The sequence below is a fragment of the Primulina tabacum genome, chromosome 8, assembly GCF_025594145.1.
Source record: "Primulina tabacum isolate GXHZ01 chromosome 8, ASM2559414v2, whole genome shotgun sequence".
Taxonomy (NCBI): domain Eukaryota; kingdom Viridiplantae; phylum Streptophyta; class Magnoliopsida; order Lamiales; family Gesneriaceae; genus Primulina; species Primulina tabacum.
Window position 1 is genome coordinate 322,318 of NC_134557.1, and position 24,422 is coordinate 346,739.

A 24,422-nucleotide genomic window follows, 5' to 3' on the forward strand; every position below is an offset into this window, starting at 1 on the left:
TATGTTTTAAAATATTATTTTCTTTGGGTAAATGGATTCAACAATGTTAAAATTTTCAGAATGTGAGTTAAAATATATAATAGCGTGATTCCTTAAGTAAAACCACTAGAAGATGGCGTGTGTCGATGATTTATAAATAGACCAAAATATTAAATTTTAATAATAATAAAAAAAAATTTAAAAAAAAAAAAGAAAATTAACATGGAGGTAGCCACCAGCCGCCCATAGTTTTATAAACTTGCATTGAAGTGGAAATTAATAATTTGTCAGAGCGGTACTATGAAATTGTGACTGTTCCAACAGGTCCAATTCAATCTCACGCCATGTTTGACGATTTATTTATTGAAGGGAACAAAATTAAATTTCTATCGGGGGGTCATACTTGTTGTTTAATTTGATTTCGGGAAATAGGAACGTTTACTTACCATATTGATATTTAGATTGTGAAATGGGCACTTCAACTGAAAAATTTATTGATCAAGTTTCAATTTTTATACAAAAATAAATAAATAAATGAAAGCTCCAAATAATTAATTATTAACTACCGGCCACTCTGTCCCAGATATCCCTACCCTGCACGAGAGTAGTGGTGTCGCCAATAATTTTGGGTTATTGTTTATCATGTGAAATTAGGATACAACTCAAGACATGGGGGGACAATGTTTTGTTTTTTGAAAATTCCATGGCCTATATGTAGCTATGCATGCCTTCTTCACGGATTGCGCCATCACTCAATCATTTGAAATAATTATGGGATTTTCGGGTCAAATGAGTACGTAGAGATAATTATATTTCTCGAGTATACGTACCAGTACCAACCTAGCTCGCTCTTTTAAACTTTTACTGCATGCTATGCTGGCACACAATACCCCTCCCTCATTTTTATACATATAATATTGTCTATCACGCACCTAAAATAAACTAGTTTTGAAGCCATTATAAACAATTAAATCATAATTAACCAAATAAATCTCACATATCTCTGCATGTAACGCATGCAAGCAAATGATTATTTAGTAAGTCTTTTATTTATCTGTGATACGAGTCAACCTTGCTCATATTTACAATCATAAATATAATAATACTTGTGTGATAAAAAATAATATTTTTTCATAGTGACTCAAATAGGAGATATATCTCGCAAAATTAATTCGTTAAATTATCTTACGAAAGTTTTTGTGTTATTATTATAGCATACTAACTAACTTAGATATACTGCTATTTTATTTTTTTTTTAATTTAAAACCAAGTATCATCTTATTTCTTTTAATATGAAATACCAAAGAACAAATTTATTATCATACATTTATTACCACACAAAACGATATCACTATTATCCAAATCGTATCATATTTACTACTCATTAAAAAAACATTATAGAATACTGTATATTTTTCACCGAAAAAATTAGAATCTATATTCAAATAAAAATACATAGATTTTTTTTTAAAATAAAATAAAATTGTAGTAGCATAATTTTGGGCCCAATACCGAGGAGGCCCTTTACAAATTCAGCAAACTGGTTCAATAAGCCCATAACTCAATTCTCAGATTTAGAAGGGCGATTTCTCTACTTGGAAAATGCGTAAATTCTCCCGCGGTTCGAGTATATACTGTTTGTCACGAATCCAAGTTTGTGTTTACTTTTCCCTTCAAAACAAGATTGAATGGTATTGAAATATTTTCTGTGCAGATATTTGATTGCGAGAAACGTTCCGGAGCTTGGCTGCGGCGATTAGTTGATGAGATTATTCTCTATATATGGTGAAGTTGAGGAGTGAGTGTTTATTAAATATTTATATATGTATAAACGGTGGGGAAAAAATTCGAACTTGAACCCATTCTCAATTGGGCTTATCGTCACCCTTTATTTGTCCCATGAAAATTTCGTCTTTTTTGTGTTGCATAAATTTTATCATTTAAAGAAAAAGTTCATGAGAATATAGCAATTTAGAGTGGAGTGCGTAATTCTATTATCAGTGAATTTTTTAAGATTTTGATGGTTTCGGAAAGTGATGCTTAGATGTGTTGAAATCAGAAATCACGAGTAGGAAAGAAGAAGACGGAAGAGAAATGTGAGGAAGTTTCCGGTTATTCCATTGAACTGAGAAGGAAAAATCTTTCTGGAAAAATCCAAAATACCACTATACAACTACCTTGTATTTATATTAAAGCCTACAGGACTAAAATACAAGAATGAAAAACGCGCTTCTAACTATTGATGAATTTACTCAACTTTAACACTCCCCCTCAAGCTTGGTATATATTCAACATACCAAGCTTGGACAATAAATAGCAGTGCTGGCCTTTTCCTAGAGCCTTTGTAAAAGTATCCGCTACTTGCTCGTTCGTCGAAACGTAACTCGTCTTTTTAAGTTTTTCTTGAATCTTTTCTCTTACCAAATGACAATCTATTTCTATATGTTTTGTCCTTTCATGGTATAACGGATTTGCGGCAATTTGCATTGCTGCCTTGCTATCACAGTGAAGTGTTATTGGAAGATCAAGATGCACTCCCATATCTTTCAGTATGCCAACGATCCACATAACCTCGCATGTTGTTGTAGCCATGGCTCTGTATTCCGCTTCTGCTGAGGATCTAGATATAGTAGTTTGTTTCTTTGTTTTCCATGACACTAAGGACTCCCCAAATTTGATGCAATATCCTGTAATAGATTTTCTACTCATTGGACAGGTTGCCCAATCGGAATCACAGTAGGCATCAAGCACAAATGATTTTTTCGATGACAAGAGAATTCCTAGTCCTGGTGCCCCTTTCAAATATTTCAACACTCTGATGGCTGCATCCATGTGAGATTTCTTGGGTTTACTCATGAACTGACTCAGTGCTTGAACAACAAAGCATATGTCTGGCCTTGTAATGGTTAAATACAGCAATCTTCCCACTAATCTTCTATACTCTCCTGGATTATTCAATACTTCATCAACGGATTCATCTTGTTTGGCACTGTCATCATACTCTTTTGTGGTTAATCTCAGATATTGTTCCATGGGTGTATCAACAACCTTAGCTCCTGATAATCCCGAATCAGATATTAATTCCAGTGCATACTTTCTTTGGTTCAAGCAGATCCCTCTCTTAGAACGAGCCACCTCTATTCCAAGAAAGTACCTTAATTCTCCCAAATCTTTTATATGAATTTCTGCATGCAAATGCCTTTTTAGCGCTTGAATTGACTCTTCATGATTCACTGAAATGACAATATCATCTACATATACCAATAACAAGGTAATGAAAGAGTCATCTTTCTTGACAAATAGCGAATGGTCATGTTTTGATTGGCTGAAACCAGCACACTTCATAATGGATGCGAATTTCATATTCCATTGTCTTGAGGCTTGTTTAAGCCCACACAAGGATTTGAGTAATCGACACACATATGTCTCCCCCTGATTTCCAAATCCCTGGGGAAGAGCCATGTAAATTTCTTCCTCAAGATCACCTTGTAAAAAGGCATTGGTGACATCCATTTGGTACAAAGGCCATTGCAACATAGCAGCGACGCTTAAAAGACAGCGGACCGTGCCAATCTTAGCCACAGGAGAGAAGGTATCAGGATAGTCAATCCCGGGGAGTTGAGTGTAACCTTTAGCAACAAGGCGGGCCTTAAATCTGTCCACACTCCCATTAGGGTGATACTTGACTTTGTAAACCCATTTATTGCCAATGACAGATTTTCCAGGAGGCAAGGGGACAAGTTCCCAAGTATTATTTGCCTCCAATGCAGCAATTTCAGCGTCCATAGCTGACTGCCAACGAGGATCACCAACTGCTTCAAGGTAAGTACTAGGTTCTTTAATCTGTGAAATGGAAGTTAAAAAGGCTTGGAAGGATGAAGAAAGATGGGAGTAAGATATGTAATTGGCAATAGGATGCATTGAAGCAGAAGGGGATCGAATGGAAGGGCAGGCATAGTCACGTGTCCAAATGGGTGGTCGAGACAGCCGAGAAGAATGCTTAGGATGAGGAGCTGATGATGGGATAAGTGAGGAAGGACTAGCACCAGAATGAGAAGGGGACTGATGAGGGGAAGAGGGACGAACAGGAGCAGGGTCATCAAGAAAAAATTGGGGAAGGAAAACATGGGTTTGAGGCACTTGTTGAGAGAAAGGAAAAATTGTTTCATGAAAAGAAACATCTCTAGAAATGAAGATTTTATCGCTAGTGAGATCAAGGAGTTTGTACCTTTTTTGAATGTTTGAATAACCGAGAAGAACGCATTTTGTAGCCCGAGGAGCAAATTTATGACCTCGAGGAAGGATGGAAGCATAACATAAACATCCAAAAACACGAAGGTGTGAGTAAGAAGGGGGGCGATGAAATAACAGCTCAAAAGGTGTTTTATTAGAGAGAAGAAGAGTGGGTATGCAGTTGATCAAATGCACAGCAGTAAGGATGCAATCACCCCAAAATTTGGAAGGCATTGAAGCTTGAAATTTGAGGGCCCTGGCAATGTCCAGAATATGTCTGTGTTTGCGCTCAACCACCCCATTTTGTTGGGGTGTGTAGGCACAAGAACTTTGGTGGATGATGCCCAAGGAGGTAATAAACGACGTACATTGAGAGTTGAAGAATTCGGTGCCATTATCAGTTCGAATGATTTGAATGGGTGTAGAGAATTGGGTCCGTATGAGAGCCACGAAGGCTTTAAGCATGGAAAGCGTATCTAGTTTGGAATGCATCAAATAAACCCAAGTTGCTCGTGTAAAATCATCCACAATGGTGAGAAAATATCTCTTACCATTGTATGTTGTAGAATGAAATGGACCCCATAAATCCATGTGAACTATCTGGAAGGGATGTGTGGTAGCAGTGGATGTACTTTGAGGAAAACATAGCCTAGTTTGTTTCGATTGGGGACAGATATCACAATGCGAGAATGTGAACTCATGTGACAGAAAGGGTAACAATTTCATTCTTGATAAGGAAATATGACCAAGCCGTTGGTGCCAAGTATATTCATTTACAAGAGCAGAGTTTGCAACTAAGGTATTACAATGAGAATCAAAAGAACGTGGAGGAAAAGGAGAAGATCTAACATCTCTGAAATCAAAACAGGAAGTGTCTTAATGATAGAGGCCATTCTTCACTTTACCAGTCCTCATTATCTTCCCAGTGCATAGGTCCTGAAAAAAACAGAAGGTGGGATGAAAAGTGATGAAACATTGATGGTCTTTGGTAAATTTGGATACTGACAACATGTTAAAGTGGAAGCTAGGCACATAGAGCACATTATGTAGTGCAATTGTGGGAGTAATGTTCACTGAACCTAATTGTGTGACTCTAGTCTTATTACCATTAGGCAGTTGGACAATCCCATTGGACCCAGCACAAGAGACAACATTATATAGGTGGGCATCTCGTCCAACCATGTGATCATTAGCTCCTGTATCAACAATCCAATCTGAGCATAGAGACGGATGAAAAGTACCTGCAATATTTGCGGAGGGGAGCACAGAGGCAGTAGGACTTGTTTCCTTGTCCAGCAGCTTCAAAATAGCAGCATATTGCTCTGGTGTGAAGCTGAACTCAGGTACACATTTCGGAGTTGCTGCTTTATTCTCCAAAACGGTCATGTTAGCTGTATTTCTTCTCGGTTTTCCCTTCTCTTGATGCAGGTCTCTGTTAGGATTGTAGCCAAATCCTCTCCCCTGCATTCTAGGGAATCGATGACCTTCTGGATAGCCTACTAACTTGTAGCAAGTTGCTTTGGTATGCCCAGACATGTTACAATGATCACAATGCAAGGGATATTTCTTTTTCTTGTCTTGAGATGCATAAAAAGCTGCATGAGGAGCTTCACCGAGGATAGAACCCATATTGAGCATCCCTCTATGAGATTCTTCTTGTGAGATAAGAGCAAATGCTTGCCCAACCGATGGTAATGGATTCATCATTAGAATTTGACTCCTGACGTGCACATAACTTTCATTTAGCCCCATGAGAAATTGGAGAAGCTTATGCTGTTGATCATGTTGTAAGTATTTCTTGGCTGATTCACAAGAACATGAAGGCAGAACCAGAAGTGAGGAGTACTCGTCCCATAATCGTCGTAAGCTCGAATAATATGTAGATATAGTGTTTTGCCCTTGCGTAAACTTCCCAATCTCTCGGTGCAGAGAAAAAATTCTAGAACCATTGACTTTGTCAAAACGTTCATTTAGATCCGCCCATACTACCATTGCATCGGTAGAGTAGACAATTCCACTGAAGATTTCCTTTGAAACACTATTCATAATCCAAGACAGAACTATTGCATAGCATCTTTCCCACTGCATCAGTGTATTCGAGCTTGATTCAGGTCTACGACAGCTCCCATCAACGAATGCTAACTTGTTCTTAGCTCGCAGTGCTATAATCATGGCGCGACTCCAAATTCCATAATTTTCGCCTCCAATCAATTGCTCAGAGATTAAGTTGATACCTGGTGTGTCGGATGGAAGAATATACAGTGGATCAGATATCTCAAACACCGCTGTGGGAATTCCGGAAGCAGAAGCCATGGATGCGATCAAAAATTCAGAATGCGATCGAAATTATGCAATCGAGTTTACACAATTTAAGTGTGTAATCAGATCTGCGGATCAGAAGGAATGCATAGCTCTGATACCATGTTGAAATCAGAAATCACGAGTAGGAAAGAAGAAGACGGAAGAGAAATGTGGGGAAGTTTCCGGTTATTCCATTGAACTGAGAATGAAAAATCTTTCTGGAAAAATCCAAAATACCACTATACAACTCCCTTGTATTTATACTAAAGCCTACAGGACTAAAATACAAGAATGGAAAACACGCTTCTAACTATTGATGAATTTACTCAACTTTAACAAGATGCAAGCCATTAGCCAATGGATGGTGATGAATGTGTGCCATTTACCGATGTTTACTGGATTATGTTTCGTCAGATCAATAACGCCAGGTGATTTTAACTAATAAGTACTTCTCTCCCATCCTTGAATATTCATTTTGTATGCCTGTGAATCTTTATGTTTGATGAGTTTAAGGAAGAAAATGTGTCATATGGCATCTATGTAAATGAAATATTTGGATTTATCACCATAAGAACTACTTCCCCATGAAGTTTTTTTTAAAAAAAAAAAAAAAAAAATTGGCATTAGTCACATAGACGATGCTATAATTTGTACATTCATTGATACACTCGATTTCGAAATAGATTTGCCAAAAGGAAGTTGGATGAGTCTGTCTTTCTTGTAAATCGATTGCAACTATCCTCTGGGCCTCATTATGAGAGCCTCCTTGATACAAGAGAGAAATTAGAAGGAAGGAGAAGGGAAGCAACCATTGAAACGAAAGTCTATAGTAACATTAGATAGAATAGAGTTTAAGATTTCTTGTTGTGGTGGACTTTTATATTTTTCTATACTCTTTTGAATCAGCTAGAAACTTGAAAGGCTCTTCAGATTTTATGAGCAAGCAATTGTCAGTTTCTGATCCAGTGCCGAAGGATTCATTTCCACAAACATCATCCTTAGCTCGAAGGTACTTAATTTTCTAGCTTACACCAATGAATATTTCGGGGAAGTTTTTTTGGTTTTCAATTTCATTACTAACCAAAACTGTTTCTGGGTTTTGATACATATTTGCCTCTCTCAATACTATGTGCCTCTATCGCAGAGGCATCACTTACGCTGTTACCATACCAATATCAAGATCTTTGCACCATTCTAGTTACTTCAAATTTCACTGTGAAACTCTTTTCATGCCCTAACCCGCGTAGCATATGGATAGTGTGTTTACACAACATTCACTCCTATATTTCAATTATGTCATGTCATCTCTTGATTGAAATACCGGTCTAACCTATCACTTGATGATAGGAATATTTTACCTTGGAATCTATGAATCGAACAGTTGAGTTGGTGAGGGAGAAACCGAATAAGGTAATATACCGTCTTCTTGTGATGTTTTAGCATTTGATTGTGTAGATCCACATTTGATGATGTCTTCTTTCTTTTACGTACGACCACCAATCATTGGGCATGGAGAAACTGGTTCATCCAAAACTATCTGTGTTGATAATAGACGGAGAATCTAGGAACCTAATGAACAACCTCACGATGCCACTGCTGAAAATTGAACCAAGACGTCGATGATGCTATTGCAATGTATATATTTCATTGAAGTATTTTCAGCTTTTCTTATTTTTTTTCTAGTGTGTTACTTGAAGGACGACAAATGCAACTAGCTGTGAGTGACTATCGGGCAAAACAGGAAACATTTTCTTTTATCGAAAATTCTATGGAAGTAGCAATTTAATGTCAATTTTTCACGTAGCTAAAGACAGGAAATTCCAAGAGCTAATCAAGGTGGTAGAATATTGATGATCAATTTTATCATACAATGGTATTTTATATTATGAATTGCATCCGCTTGAGGGTATTTTACTTCAAATGAAAATCAAGAAAGGCCATTGAAAAGAACAAAGAAAACCACACTCCAAAAGGCGTTACTTTGAACCCCTGTTCATAAATTTTAGCTAAAGACCGCATAACAATGGCCTAGGCTCTCTTCTCTTGTTTGGATTAAGGAAGAGTCCAGTCCTGCAGATATATGTTCATGTGGACCTATTCAACTTGATTTTTTTTTTTTTTAAGAAAATGGTTGATCAAATCAATTTTCTTAGATAAAGAGAGAGAACCCGAACTTGTTTCAATCATTTAGAAAAGGAGAAGGCCCCAAGATTTGCGAGTATTTAATCAGTTTAATTTACCATGCATGCTGGGTATAGTGTTCACCTTTAAGACCATCTCCAACCCACTGCACTACATTCTGCACTATATTCTGCACTACAATAGTGTAACACTAAATTCATCTCCAACCTATCTACACTACATTCTACGCTAAAAAAAAAATATTCTCAGAATATTCTTATAATATTAATTTTAATTCAATAATAACTATTTATAATTTCATTACACAATTATACATAATAGATATAATTATATTATTTCATTATTTATTACAAAATCGATTAATTATTTTATATAAATAAAATAATTATTTAATGATACAGATATTTTATTTCAATATAATCATTGAAAACGATAAGTTTTTGTGTCATATTTATCTTGATGTTTCACAGGATCCCAATATAGGTATAAGTCAATCGAGAACTCAATTCTGGTCTCGGGTTGCTGAGAACTACAACAAAGAAAGAAGAAGTGATTTACATCCACGACCTCAAAGATCAGTTGAGAAGCGCATGGGAAACATCCTCACTTCTGTTGCCCGTATGAGAGGATGCATTCGACAAATTGAAAACCTCAAGCCTAGTGGTGCATCTGAACAAGATATCGTAAGTTATTTTTTTAAAAAAAGTTATGAGTCATTCACATTCAAATTTCTTAACTAATTTTTAATGGTTTTTATGTAGATGAACCGCGCAAAAGTACTGTATGTACAAGACAGTAAAGATAACAAACCATTTTCATTTGATCATGTGTGGGATATTGTGAAAGATTGTGAAAAACTTTCAGGAGATAAAATTTCGATAACCAAAAAATCTAAACTACGTGCTACTAATCTGGATACTTCACAGTCTGATACTCCAGCTGAAGAATCGTCACAATCAGGTTCACCTAGCTTATCTGCATTTGCAATACATTTAAATGACGACAATATTGATGACAGTTTTCAAAGACCAATTGGAGTGAAAAAAGCCAAATTGAAGAAGAAAAGAGATGAAAATATTTCTCAAATTCAGCGTACAATGGAAGAACAACATCGCGAACTTTTGGATGTTTTGAAACAAGGAACCGTTGAAAGACAACAAAATTATGACCTTCAAAGGATGAGACTTCAACAAGAGGAAAGAAAAATGGAGGATAGAATTTTATACAAAGATTTGAGCAAAATCATTGATCCAAATTTGCGTGAATACACTAGAACTCAACAAGAAAAGATTTTGCAAAAGAGACTTCAAGCTGAAAATCGAGACAACTTTGGATCTTATTTTGGCGATATTGGAGGATCAGGATCTGGTTTTCCAGATTACTAAATATCATTTAATAAATTTTATTGTTTGTATCGTAATTTTGTTGTTTGGTTGTTGTTGTTTTTAAAATTATTTCGTATTATGTTGTAAAATGTATCATTTTAATGTACTAGTAATATAATTTGGTTGTTTATTAAATTAATTTAATATCTATTTAATTTTTTAAAAAAAGTTTTAAAAAAATTTAAATTAATATTTAAGTTTCAAGAAAAAATTATTTTAAAAATTTAAAAAATAAAAATATTAATTATATAATTAATATATAATAAAATATTAAATATTTATAATTATTAAAAAAAATAAAAAAATTTAAAAAAAAAAAGAGATGTGGCGCAGCACTTTGTAGAGTGGTATATGGGGGAACTCCAGTCCAGCACCATTTTTGGTGCTGGATTGGAGTGAAAAACCTTGCTCCACAATGAAGCAACTCCATTGTGGAGCAAGGATTGGAGTTGCTCTAAGTATGCATGCAGTAAGTCAAGAAGTGGGCACATCAAAATTATTAATTTACTTTTATTAAAGATCAATGAACCATGTAATGCACCCATATCTGCAAGGATGGATTTTGGAATTTAAACTCAGATAACTAATTTAGGGTTTTCTTTTTTACAAATATATATTGAGAAACAATTCAAGTATGTGTTAGCTTTTGTTTTTATATAGGTATTTTTACAAAATTGAATACTGAAGAATATATTAATATGCATAACATAGAAACTGTTATGCTTGTGAGTTAATCCAACAATATATCCAAATTAAATAAAAGTTTTACCCAAACTCTCTCGTACAATGATTATTATTATATGTTGGGAATTTCGAAATGGGAATTTCTTTTGAATAATAATAATTGAGAAAGTTGTGGGCTAGAGAATATTCAGCTTTTTCAATGCGACAAAAATACTCTCGGGTTTTTCAATTGAGCACGTTAAGGTACCTTCATTGAACATAATAATTACTGTGAAAACTATAAATTAACCTATGCATTTTTATTTAAGTTGGGAACTATCTTTATTTTTTTTTTATATAAAAACAAAAATAAAGAAGAAGGTGGGAATTATCAAGTATACCAACTCATTACAAGAATAATATATACATATTATGTCCTCATCTTTACCAAACTCCACAACTACTATATATGCTTTTTGCTGTGACAAATAAATAATCAGCTGCTTACTGTTTTAAATGTTTACGATTGATTAACCCACTAAATATAACTGTAAATCTTTCAATTTTTGTTTCGAATATATGAACATCTGTCTACTAAACTTTTTTTGATAATAATAATATTATCACAGAACAAAATGGATTTGCAAAATTAATAAAATCAGTCAAAAGGCAAGAAAGTTAGACGAGGACAAAGGCAAGCACGTGATCTGCCAAAAACTTACCTGCAAACATGCTATCGTTCTCTCTGAATCAATCACACATCCCTTCACTCCATTTCAAAACCTTTCTTTATTTTATTTTTGTTTTCCCAAAATTACAATTACCTATTTCCCATTTTCCAATTTCTTTTCTTTGAAAAAAACCACTACTAATACAATATCGGTAAATTCCAAAAAAATACATCTTCCGATCTTTCAATTAAGATTCAGTACTTGGTCATAATTTTTTAGAAATCAGTACCTGACAAATCTATGCTTTTAGTTTTAACTCCTCACAAATCAAAAGTTGCATTTTTACCCTTTATTATTTAAATAAATATATTATTTTAGTCACAAAAATTACATGAATCTTCTTCATTTAAAATATAATTTTATAAAAAATTTATTTCTCAATTATCATGGAATAAAAATAAATACTTATTTTGATATATAAAGTACATATTATGGGGTTTCAGATACTTGATTTCGCTCTTTGAATACTCCAAATAAATAAGAAAATACTATATTTTCGAGCATTCACCATAAATTCTGTCATTGTTAGTCTTTTCATGAAAAATGCATTAGGATGACTTATTCATGTCATTTTATTTTTTTAGAAAAAACATAGGTCATCACTCATCTTGAAATAAAATTAAGTATTTATTTTGACCTACAAAATACCTATTTTGGAGTTTCAAATGCTTGATTTGACTATTTTAACAATCCAAATGTGTAAGAAAATACTGGATCTTCGAGCTATCACAATAAATTCAATAATTGTTGGTTTTTTCATTGAAAATACATTAAGATTACTTATTCATGTCATCTAATTTTTTAAAAAACATAGTTTCTCACTCATTGTTGAATTAGAAAAAGTACTTATTTTGATCGATAAAATACTTATTTTGGGGTTCCAAATATTTGATTTGGCTATTTGAATATTTCAAATGTGCAAGAAAATACTTAAGTTTCAAGTAATATTAAGTAACTTTTGATGATGTCATTTATGAAGTTAAAATGTCATACCTAAATTGGTACAAAGAGTATCTAATTAGAGTCTATAAATACATGATTTTACCCCGTAAATACTCATATACAATAATTTGAGGATGCCAAAATATAATTTGAAGTTAATATTAATAGACACCGATGATGATATTCGTGAAGTAAAAATGTGATCCTTAAATTAATACAAATAATACATAATTCGAGTCCACAAATACTTGATTTTACCGTTTAAATAGTCAAATTCAATTGAGTATGTAAAAATATATAGTTTGAAGATAATATTGAATGTCTTTGATGATAATATTTGTGAATAAAAAACGTGCTACCTAAATTGGTACAAATAGTACCTAATTTGATTTCACATATACTTGATTTTGTCTTTTTAATACTCAAATTTGATTATTTCGGTATATAAAAGAATATAGTTTCAAGTAATATTGAGTGACTTTTGATGTGTCATTTTTGAAATTGAAATGTGATACCTAAATTAGTACAAAAAATATCTATTCGAGTCTACCAATACGTGAAGTACTTAATTTGGGCAAATACTTGATTTCGTAAATGAGATACTCACAATATGTACTAAAATACTAGATATTCGAATAAACAACGTAGGTTTACCAAGTGTTGGTATTTTTATGCAATATACATTTGGATGACATATTCATCTCATTTAATATTTTTTTTATAAAAAAACAACTTTTCAACTAAGCATGAAAATTTTAAAGTACTTATTTTTACTTGAGAAGTACATAATTTGAGTTTGCAAATACTTGATTTCGTAAATGAGATACTCACACTATGTATTAAAATATTGAATATTCGAATAGGAAAACGTAAGTTCAACAATTATTGATATTTCCATATAATAAGTATTTGGATGACATATTCATCTCATTTAAAAAAAATTGTAAAAGAAAAAACAAATTCCCAACTGAGCATGGAAATTCTAAAGTACATATTTTTATTTGAGAAGTGCCTAATTTGAGATTAAAAATATTTGATTTAGTATATGAGATACTCATAATATGTAATAGAATACTGGATATTCGAATATGGAACGTAAGCTCACCAAGTGTTTATCGTTCATTGGAAGATGCATTTGGATGACATATCCATCTCATTTAATTTTTTTTTTTTTTTTGTAAAAACAAAAAAACAAAAACAAAAACAAAAACAAATTCTCAACTAAGTATTGAATTTTAAAATACTTAGTTTTATTTGAGAAGTATCTAATTTGAGTTTGCAAATACTTTATATCTCGAATAAGATACTCACAATATGTATTAAAATACTGGATATTCGAATAGGCAACGTAAGATCACCAAGTGTTGATCTTTCCATGGAAGATGCATTGATACGAAGAGTATCTAAATTGGTGAAGTTAAAATATGGTAGCTAAATTGGTACAAATAGTATCTAATGCGAGTTCGCAAATACTTGATTTTACTCCGTAAATTCTTATATCCAACTATTTGAGGATGTCAAATTATATAGTTTGAAGTTAATATTGAGTGGTCTTTGATGATGACATTCATGAAGTAAAAATGTGATACCTAAATTAATACAAATAATACCAAATACGAATCCACAAATACTTGATTTTACTATTTAAATACTCAAATTAGATTATTTGATGATGTCAAAATATATAATTTGAAGTCAATATTGAGTGGCCTTTGATGATGAGATCCGTGAAATAAAAATGTGATACCTAAATTGTTACAAGTATTACATAATTAGATTCCACTGATAATTGATTTTACCATTTTAAAACTCAAATTTGATAATAAGTATAATGAAAGAATATTGATACATATAATGAATGATTACCAATAGATATTATGAATGAACACTAATAAAGATGATATACAACGAAGTATTGTCTTGTCATTTAATGAATACCAACAAGTATTGTGAATGAATATTAATGGTATTATAAATTAATACTCATAAGTATAAAGAAAAAAAATACTAATAAGTATAATGAATAATTACCAATAAGAATATCAAAAAGTATTGTAAATTAATATTGATGAGTATTTTATAAATAATTAATCTTAGAATCGATAGCTATACTTAAAGTGTAAACTTCAAGCTCATTTACGAACTATGTTCATAATATATATCTCTCAATTAGTTCATGATGAACAATGAACTATGTTTATTTATTTAAATGATATAAATAAGTATCCTAATGAATTTTTCATGGAAAGATTGCATATTCGAATATCCAGTATTTTAATACATATTGTGATTATCTCATTTACCAAATCAAATATTTGCAAACTCAAATTATATACTTCTCAGGTAAAACTAAGTACTTTAAAATTTTCATGCTTATTTGAGAATATCTTTTACCAAAAAAATATTAAATAAAATGAATATGTAATCCAAATGCATCTTCCATGGAAAGACCAATACTTGGTGAACTTACGTTGCATATTCGAATATCTAGTAGTCTATTACATATTATGAGTATATCGTGTACCAAATCAAGTATTTGCAATATGAAATTAGGTACTTCTCAAGTAAAATTAAGTATTTTTAAATATTCATACTTATTTGAGAATTTGGTTTTTTTTTTTAAAAAAAATATTAAATAAGATAAATATGTCATCCAAATGCATTTTTCACATAAATACCAACACTTGGTGAACTTACGTTGCATATTCGAATATCCAATATTCTATTACATATTATGAGTATCTCATGTACTAAATCAAGTATTTGAAATATGAAATTATGTACTTCTCAAGTAAACTAAGTATTTTAAAATTTTCATGCTTATTTGAGATTTTTTTTACAGAAAATATATTAAATAAGATAAATATGTCATCCAAATGTATCTTCCATGGAAAGCCAACACTTGGTAAACTTACGTTGCATATTTGAATATCCAATATTCTATTAAATATTATGAGTATCTCTTGTACCAAATCGAGTATTTGCAAACTCAAATTAGGTACTTCTCATCCAAATGCATGAATATTTCATGAAAATACCAACACTTGGAGAACTTACGTTGCTTATTCGAATATCCAATATTTTAATGCATATCGTGAGTATCTCATTTACGAAATCAAGTATTTGCGAACTCAAATTAGGTACTTCTCAAGTAAAACTAAGTACTTTAAAATTTGCATACTTATTTGAGAATTTGGTTTTTTAACAAAAAATATTAAATGAGATTAATATGTCATCCAAATGCATTTTTCATTGAAATACCAATATTTGATGAATTTACGCTGTCTATTCGAATATCCAGTATTTTAATATATATTGTGAGTATCTCATTTACGAAATCAAGTATTTGCAAACTGAAAATAGGCATTTCTCAAGTAAAATTAAGTATTTTAAAATTTACATGCTCAGTGGGGAATTTGATTTTTTTTTACAAAAAAATATTAAATGAGATGAATATGTCATTCAAATACACATTTCATGAAAAGACAAGCAGTGACTGAATTTATGGTGATCGTTCAAGATCCAGTATTTTCTTGCATATTTAAAGTATTTAAAGAGCCAAATCAAGTATCTGAAACTTAAAAATAGATATTTTTTATGTCAAAATAAGTACTTAATCTTATTTTAATGATGATTGATGAACTATATTTTTTTAAATAAAATGACATGAATAAGTCATCATAATGTATTTTTAATGAAAAACCAACAACGACTGAATTTATGGTGATTGTTAGAAAATATAGTATTTTTTTACACATTTGAAGTATTCAAATAACAAAATAAAGTATCTGAAACCACAGAATAGGTACTAATATTTTGGTAGATAGAAAACACACAATTAATTTGGTGGATAAAATTATATATTTATTTAAATAGTAAAAGGGCAAAAATGTAAAATTATCTTTGTAGGTAGTTAAAACTAAGTTTGTAGTGTTGTCAGGTATTAATTTGTAAAAAAAATCTTTTAGACACTGAATCTTAAATGAAAAATGTGCCGTATTTTTTTTAAATTTACCCTCGATCATACTTGCTAAATAGAATAATCTTTTTTTCCCATTGTCTTGTTATTTATTATTATTATTATTATTAAACAGTTGCCATATCTGCATTCTGAGCGCCCTTTGGCCTCTTGTGTATTGGATTCTTCTTGCATTGTGTTTGTATCTTTCTGCTAAGCTGTAAAATGCCCGCGCTGTTGTTTGATGATTTTAACCGGATAGAGTGAGCAACTGTGATTCTAATCTCGAGCGGATAGTAACTGATGATTATTAGTCCAGGGCAGATTGAATTTTGTGGGGAGCAGTCTCAAGTTTCAACTACATTCAATTCACACGCTAACATTCGTAGATCTCAAGGCTCTAAGATATCTGGTCTACCCTCTGGTTTTGCTTTCTCGAGAAAATACCCTTCATTCTACTCCGCTCAAAATATTGCCTACTTGGTATGAGGCTCTGTTTTTGTTCAAGATTATAGCTTTACTACGTGAGTTTTGTTTTTTTCCGAAGTTGTTGATTCAGGGCTCTCAAAAGAGAAAATTGAAATTCTTTTGGGGCTCGAAATGTAATAGGAGCTTTTTTATACATGGTGGAGGTGGAAATGCTTTGTGGGGTTCTGATGTTGAGGGTTCATTTTATGGTCTGAGTTGTTAGGAGAATAAGGTGATCTGTGAGGTTGGGAATGGCTTATCCTGTTGAGCGTAATAAATTTTTGCAGAGAAGGTGAATTTTGTGGAGGGACTTTTCATCAGATCGTAACATGGAGAAAGAGAAGTTTCTTTTCTGGAAACTGGGATTAATGGTTTTAGCATTTATTGGGAGTTCTTGTTCAACTTTATCTCCAACTGGAGTCAATTTTGAAGGTAAACGTTTTTTCACTCTGAAAATTACATCTCTAATTGGATCGCCGTGGGAAAAATTCTTTTTCTTTCGATTTTCTTGCATGGATGATGGTGATTGAATTTTAATTTTTATGGAGTCCTAAGCTTTTAGTCTTATTTATTGATGTTTTCTATTCTTCCTTGTATTTGCTAATTTTGATCATATTCAAGTTCAGTGTCTCCGTTAGCTTGTGCTTTCTTATAATTAGGGTCGAACTTTGCTTCTTTCTTTTCATGGTTTAGAAACTCTGCCCTTGGCATTTAGTTTTTGTATTAGCCTGATATATCTATATGCATTATCAAGATTTATGCCGCTGCAACCTGCCTCCAGTGTTGGGATTATGCTGAAATTAAAAAATATATATTACTAATATTCTTCCATCGTGGATCTTGAGAAGTGTGGTAGTTTTATCAGAATCGTTCCTCTAAACTGGCTGACATAGTTGTCACATTAATAATTACAAGGACTTACAGTCCACAAATTGGTACTGGAAATCTATGCAGATTCTGGCACTGTTTTCATTTGTGAACATATATGGCTTGCAAGTTGGGCTGTGCGAGACCCAGCTAATGGTTTTGATTATGACTCTAATATCTATTCAAAGGTGTATTATATCTTGACAAATGATTTTTCTGTTGAAATTGATGCAGTTGTAGCTTTAATCGCCATAAAAAGCGACTTGCATGATCCATATAATGTCCTGGAAAATTGGGATGCTAATTCTGTAGATCCTTGTAGTTGGAGGATGATCACTTGTTCACCAGATGGCTATGTTTCTTCTTTGTAAGGCACCTAACGTGACTTCTTAACGCCAAAAATTCAACAAAACTCTCTACTGAAGGCTTAAATCTTGAATCTGTATGTTACTGATTTATTGCGGTTATTTTTACTTCTTATTAGAGGACTGCCGAGCCTGAGCTTGTCCGGAACCATATCACCTGGGATCGGAAACCTCACGAACTTGCAGTCTATGTGAGTTTTTCTATTGTTCTTTTAGACACATACACACACATATTTGAAATTGTTCTGTATGCTTTTCTTTTACTGTTAGTTTTGAGATTTTCTTTATGTTATTGCTGAGTTAAGTACCCATTTTTAATTTAATCTCGAACAATCTTTTTACATTTGTATGTAGATTGCTACAGAACAATGAAATTTCTGGTTTCATTCCTATTTCCATCGTGAAGTTAGAAAAGCTTGAGACTCTCGATCTCTCAAACAACAAGCTTACCAATGAAATTCCTGAAGCTGTTGGGGATCTGAAGAACTTAAATTATCTGTGAGTTTTTTGGGACTCGCTGATATTAACTTTCAAAGTTTCTCATTTTTCCATCCTTTTTCGCTTTTTAATGACATCTGTTTCTTCCATTGATTTGAGCAAGACAGGCGGCTTAACAACAACAGCCTTACTGGTCCGATTCCCAGTTCTCTTTCCAAAGTTGAAGGCCTCACTCTTGTGTATGTCGTAATTCTTTTCTTGCTCTCAGTGGTTCTCAAATCGACACGAATAATATAATAAGAACGTGATTTCTTCCTTGCTGCAGGGACCTTTCTTACAATAATCTTAGCGGCTCCTTGCCTAAAGTTTCCGCTCGAACATTCAAGTTAGTTGCCCTCTCTCTTTAAAGAATAATCAATTACTTGTAGTAGAAATTCTTTACTCAGCTAATTGTATTGGGATGATTGGCTCCCAGAATTGTTGGAAATCCTTTAATTTGTGGGCAAGCTTCTCAGTACAATTGTTCTGTTGTCTACCCAGAGCCACTGTCCTTCCCACCTGATAATGGAAAAGGTAAACATGGCTTCATTCTCCACCCGATTTTCAGTACATTTAATCTTCATTGCTGTTATCATATTCTAATTATTCTTGGCAGGGTATTCAAAATCTGGAGCAAAACATCACGTCGCCATTGCTTTTGGAGCTAGCTTTAGTGCTGCCTTTCTAATCATAATAGTCGTTGGCTTGGTCCTTTGGTGGCGATACAGGCGCAATCAGCAGATCTTCTTTGATGTTAATGGTCAGTTGTGTTATTGAATCTTGGTGCACTGACTTTACCTTTTAATCTTTATCAATTCTTTCACAAGATTTTGACGTAGAAAATTAGAGGGATGGAATTATCAGGTATATGGATAGTGTGTTCTTTTTTTCTTGACAAGTTAAACAATAAACATTGGCACGATTATGCATATGCTACACAATCATTCTTTCTCCCTGCTTGATTATTGGCCATCTTTTGTTTGTCAGATCAATACGATCCAGAGGTACGTTTAGGCCATCTGAGAAGGTATACCTTCAAGGAACTCCGAGCTGCCACTGATCATTTCAATTCGAAGAATATATTAGGAAAGGGAGGATTTGGCATTGTTTACAAGGGACGTTTAAGCAACGGGACTGTAGTTGCTGTGAAAAGGTTAAAAGATCATAATGCAGTTGGCGGTGAAATTCAGTTCCAGACAGAAGTAGAGCTGATCAGTCTGGCTGTTCACAGAAATCTTCTCCATCTCTGGGGATTCTGCTCGACTGAAAACGAACGTCTTCTCATTTACCCATATATGCCAAATGGTTCAGTCGCCTCTAGACTGAAAGGTACGTACTTATGTATTCTGTTCTGCTGTAGTTTTGAAGCTAATCAATCTTGATTGTATTCAAGACACGGTTGGAGCTAGGAATTCGTTAGGGGGATTAGAGGAGGATTTTCAGTTTGAGAAAGCCACAAAAAAAACCTTGAAAATATTTCTATCGAGGAGGTGGCCTGCTGCAGTTTTTGGGGCTGATGAACATTGTATTCAATCATCTTTTCAGATCATGTAAATGGCAGGCCGGTTTTGGACTGGTGCAGAAGGAAAAGGATAGCATTGGGTATAGCTAGGGGGCTAGTGTATCTACATGAGCAATGCGACCCCAAAATTATTCACCGTGACGTCAAAGCTGCCAATATCTTGTTAGATGAGGACTTTGAGGCAGTTGTCGGAGACTTTGGATTGGCGAAGCTTTTGGATCACCGAGATTCCCACGTTACAACAGCAGTTCGAGGCACCGTTGGTCACATTGCTCCAGAATATTTATCAACGGGTCAATCATCAGAAAAAACCGACGTATTTGGGTTTGGTATCTTACTTCTGGAGTTGATTACAGGGCAGAAAGCGGTAGACTTTGGGCGGGGGGCCAACCAAAAGGCCGTGATGCTCGACTGGGTAACTCCCTAGCTCATTTATTTCATTATGTCTTGTTTTTAATGAAAAATATGAACGAAAGAATGGTTTTTGGGTGCAACGGTTTAGGTGAAGAAGCTTCATGAAGATGGTAAACTGAATCTTCTGGTGGACAGAGAGTTGAAGAATGAATATGATAGAATGGAGTTAGAAGAGATGGTGCAAGTGTCACTTCTCAGTACACATTTTAATCCGTCTCATCGTCCAAAAATGTCTGAGGTATTGAGGATGTTGGAAGGCGACGGGCTAGCAGAGAAATGGGAGCAATCCCGGAGCAAGGAGGCTCCAAGATATGAGAAACATTCGGAAAGATATTCGGATTTCGTAGAAGAATCGTCGCTGGTGGTCGAGGCAATGGAGCTCTCTGGCCCAAGATAATAGCTTTCTTTTTTTATTTGTGACGTGTATTGAGAAAGGAAATCAATCCATCCATCCATCCATTAGTATTAATTAGATCCAAAGCATACAAACTCACTCGGTCTTTTGGATCACAATTCAGTCCACCATTTATTCTCGGCTGTCGGCTGCTATGTATATTTCTTTATTTATTATACAAAATCCATTCATTTATTAATTAGTTTGATACTAAGTTTATATTTAAATATTTATATTTAATAAATAGAAGGCCCACAATTGAATTTTTGAACCAGGGACAATTTCGTCATTCCGCTCTCCTTCTCTCTATGGTATTGGTATTCTACTTTAAACCCAGGCCAGTATATACATACATATGACATAAACTCAAGCGATCAACTCAGCTCAAATTGCATGCTTTTTTGTCACCGTTGGCGTAAAAATGGTGGACTTGAAGAACTTCACATTCTCAGATCAAAGAAGAAAGAGAGTGTCGCGCTTTGGTCGGGCCATCGGCTTGTCTTCCGTAGTTTTGAGTGTAGTACTATTCAATATCTCCTTTAAGACTCCTCTATTTCAAGGGTTGCATCGTTTCGGTTCCCGCAGCAATAGCACCTTTCTTTCTTGGCCCTTTTCGTCTTCAAGCACTTCTACCTTTTCTTCTGCTCTTAACGATACTAGTATTGTGCGGGATTCGCACCATCCTGACGTTGCTTTGAATGAAACCCTCGAAGAAACGACTGATCCTGAGTCTCGGAATTTTAAAAATGGGAGCTTTGTCGTGAGAAAAGAGAGAGGAAGAGATGGGTCGCAGTCTGATAAAAATTCATTCGTTAGCTATTTGGTGGATTCCTCGGAGAAGAATGAAAGTATCAATGTTAAGGAAAATACTCTCCAGGGGGAAGATTCTGGTGAGAATACTCTTGTTAATTCTGTGGAAGAACACAATAAAAAAGGGCTAAAAAATGAAGCCTCTGAAGATAAAATTGGATATCTTAATTCAAATATCAGTTCTTATAAGGAATGTGACATCTTTAATGGTAGATGGGTGAGGGATGATAAAAAGCCTTACTATACCCCAGGTTCTTGCCCCTATGTTGACAAGGATTTCGACTGTCTCGTTAACGGTAGGCCAGACGATATGTTTGTGAAATGGAAATGGCAGCCATATGGTTGTGACATCTCCACGTAAGATTTTTTTATCTTGTTGATTTTGCTCGTAGTCATAGATAATATGGAAACCATCCTGATTACTGTGTCATTAAAATGATTTGTCGAACCTGAGGTACGGCTTAATTTGTGTTGTAATTTGGATGTGAATGACGTAGTTTTTATCTTTATCTGTTTTAGATATTACGCATCTTCTGGTAATGCACCTAATTACAGTTCACATTATTTGCATTGATAAACATTTATTGAAGACTACTTTTTAAAATTGGAAGAGCCTTCATATGCATCTGCTTCAAATATTAGTCGTTTATACATCAATAACCATGCACTCTTATTGGATCTATTAATCATTGCTGTCTATGTTTTGTTTTTGTTGGATATCTTTTTATTTTGTCAATGTTATTTAGAAATTTGTGCAAGAAGAAAGGGCCGGTATATTGTCAGCTAAATAGCAACTCCAAGTTATCAAATGAAGAATTCTTTGCATAGAGTGTGAATATTTGATGAGATAATTAAACCTTAGTAGTTATTCATGTCATCTAGCTCTCAAGCATTTGAGAATGAAATCAACACTGGCATGTTTTCTACCTGTTTTACCTGGTACTTGGCTGGTTATGGTGTTAGAATACCGAGATTAATTACATTTGTGTCTTAGCAGACCGTCCCAGCTAATCATGTTTGTGTTTTGTTATTCACAATGGTTTCCCAGCTTTAATGCGACTGATTTTTTGGAGAGACTTAAAGGGAAAAAGTTAGTATTTGTTGGAGATTCACTGAATAGGAACATGTGGGAGTCCCTTGTTTGCCTTCTTCGCCATAGTATCTCGGACAAAAAACGAGTTTATGAGATATCTGGGAGGAGTGAATTCAAGAAAAAGGGTTTCTATGCATTCAGATTTGAGGTAATTGTGCTCTAATACTACTCAAACTAATACCAAAATATTGCTGGAATTTCTCCAACGATGCGTCATGCCGTGGTTGCTTTTGCAGGATTATAATTGCTCGGTAGACTTTGTCAGTTCTCCTTTTTTTGTGAAGGAATCAACTTTCAATGGCAAAAACGTTTCATTTGAGACACTAAGATTGGATTTGATGGACGAGACTACTGCCATGTATCGTGACGCGGATGTAATAGTATTTAATACCGGACACTGGTGGACCCATGAGAAAACATCCCATGGGTGAGTATTGCTGTAATGATAAAAAGATGCCTGCTTCATCGGCACCAAACTCATGTTCACGGCAAAAATAAATGGACCAACATGTGCTTACAGTAAAAAAACTAGTGGAGAAAAATACAAAGTTGCTCAAGGATGAAGAGTCAAGGTGACGGCAATTTAAATGAAATGCAGTCTAACTTGGTAAAATTATGATTTTACAGGGAAAACTATTATCAGGAAGGTAATTATGTGTATCCAAGACTTAAAGTCATGGAAGCGTACAAGCGGGCACTTGTCACTTGGGCTCATTGGGTGGATAGCAATATTGACGAAAGGAGAACTCAAATAGTTTTCCGGGGATTCTCAGCCACGCATTTCAGGTGTGATCATTAACTAATTAAATGTCAAATGAGTTAGAAGGATATTGTAGCTGAACACTCCTTTGTTGTTAATTTCCGTGGCAATGGGTATCACAAACTTCTGGTATCTGATTGCTTGCAGAGGTGGACCATGGAACTCGGGAGGTCTGTGCCATAAAGAAATTGAACCGATCTTCAAGAAAGCTCACTTAGCAAAGTATCCTGCAAAGATGAAAGTTTTCGAGCGTATACTTGAGGATATGAAAACTCCAGTGATTTATTTAAACATAAGCCGTCTCACAGATTATAGAAAAGATGGCCATCCGTCCATTTATAGGCCAGATTATCAGGCAGGGCAACAATATACTGCGACTGTGCACGCACAAGATTGCAGTCATTGGTGCTTGCCTGGAGTACCAGATACATGGAACGAGTTGCTTTACGTGTCTCTCTTAAAAAGTGGAAAAGGATCTTGGAGGGACTGAATTGCGACAAGACAACATATGCAGCATCTTTCCTCCCGTTTTCTTCTTTTCTTGTTGTAATATGGTGGGATGCAAGGTATTCCAGGTCTCTCTGTATATGAATTTGTGCTTATATTTGTTAATGTATACCATTTAGCGATAGGTATTCTTTTATGTATTTCCTCAGTGGCCTGTTGATTGGGTTGGGAATCAACCAAAAAACTTTGCCTGAATATCAGAAATCTTGGATGAGTCGTGCTTCTGTTTTTATACCTCATGCTAATCGCAAATCAAATTCAAAGCAATGAGAAATGCGCTTTCTACGACTGACTTATCAAAATCATTTAAATGGAAGAATTGCCACTTGCTTAATTTTCCATCATTAGTCACCACGACTTTATGGCTAAAAAACAATATCTATCGCTTTCTTAGAATTTGTAATTTCAAGA

At 34.0% G+C, this 24,422-nt stretch overlaps 4 protein-coding genes and 1 long non-coding RNA gene across 9 annotated transcripts; 4 read left to right on the forward strand and 1 right to left on the reverse strand.

The window, feature by feature from the left end:
- The first annotated feature begins 1,575 nt into the window (after nucleotides 1-1,575).
- Nucleotides 1,576-8,186, forward strand: LOC142552600 (uncharacterized). Of its 3 annotated transcripts, none has more exons than XR_012821847.1 (4): nucleotides 1,576-1,615; nucleotides 1,694-1,777; nucleotides 6,854-6,941; nucleotides 7,197-8,186. It is a non-coding gene; the product is annotated as an uncharacterized LOC142552600 (long non-coding RNA). The 3 variants fall into 3 exon arrangements; XR_012821849.1 differs by having other exon boundaries at nucleotides 1,576-1,606; XR_012821848.1 differs by having other exon boundaries at nucleotides 1,576-1,600.
- Nucleotides 5,099-6,534, reverse strand: LOC142554359 (uncharacterized). The gene is made up of 2 exons (XM_075665030.1): nucleotides 5,454-6,534; nucleotides 5,099-5,148 (listed from the first exon to the last, which is right to left on the reverse strand). Exons 1-2 carry the CDS (start codon nucleotides 6,523-6,525, stop codon nucleotides 5,114-5,116), a joined length of 1,107 nt encoding a protein of 368 aa, XP_075521145.1. The 5' UTR covers nucleotides 6,526-6,534; the 3' UTR covers nucleotides 5,099-5,113.
- Nucleotides 8,187-9,139: 953 nt separating the features above from the next.
- Nucleotides 9,140-10,258, forward strand: LOC142554360 (uncharacterized). Its single transcript, XM_075665031.1, has 2 exons — nucleotides 9,140-9,338; nucleotides 9,417-10,258. Exons 1-2 carry the CDS (start codon nucleotides 9,246-9,248, stop codon nucleotides 10,038-10,040), a joined length of 717 nt encoding a protein of 238 aa, XP_075521146.1. The 5' UTR covers nucleotides 9,140-9,245; the 3' UTR covers nucleotides 10,041-10,258.
- A 6,204-nt stretch (nucleotides 10,259-16,462) lies between these two features.
- Nucleotides 16,463-20,978, forward strand: LOC142552601 (protein NSP-INTERACTING KINASE 3-like). Of its 3 annotated transcripts, none has more exons than XM_075662306.1 (12): nucleotides 16,463-17,034; nucleotides 17,090-17,234; nucleotides 17,904-18,036; nucleotides 18,154-18,225; nucleotides 18,389-18,532; nucleotides 18,640-18,711; nucleotides 18,798-18,857; nucleotides 18,948-19,045; nucleotides 19,128-19,271; nucleotides 19,499-19,840; nucleotides 20,057-20,448; nucleotides 20,536-20,978. In XM_075662306.1, exons 2-12 carry the CDS (start codon nucleotides 17,132-17,134, stop codon nucleotides 20,842-20,844), a joined length of 1,869 nt encoding a protein of 622 aa, XP_075518421.1. In that variant the 5' UTR covers nucleotides 16,463-17,034; nucleotides 17,090-17,131; the 3' UTR covers nucleotides 20,845-20,978. The 3 variants fall into 3 exon arrangements, with proteins under 3 accessions (XP_075518421.1, XP_075518422.1, XP_075518420.1); XM_075662307.1 differs by having other exon boundaries at nucleotides 16,463-16,817; XM_075662305.1 differs by having other exon boundaries at nucleotides 16,464-17,234.
- Nucleotides 20,979-21,127: 149 nt separating this feature from the next.
- Nucleotides 21,128-24,243, forward strand: LOC142552602 (protein trichome birefringence-like 2). The gene is made up of 5 exons (XM_075662308.1): nucleotides 21,128-22,008; nucleotides 22,700-22,892; nucleotides 22,981-23,171; nucleotides 23,372-23,530; nucleotides 23,652-24,243. Exons 1-5 carry the CDS (start codon nucleotides 21,263-21,265, stop codon nucleotides 23,992-23,994), a joined length of 1,632 nt encoding a protein of 543 aa, XP_075518423.1. The 5' UTR covers nucleotides 21,128-21,262; the 3' UTR covers nucleotides 23,995-24,243.
- Nucleotides 24,244-24,422: the final 179 nt, after the last annotated feature.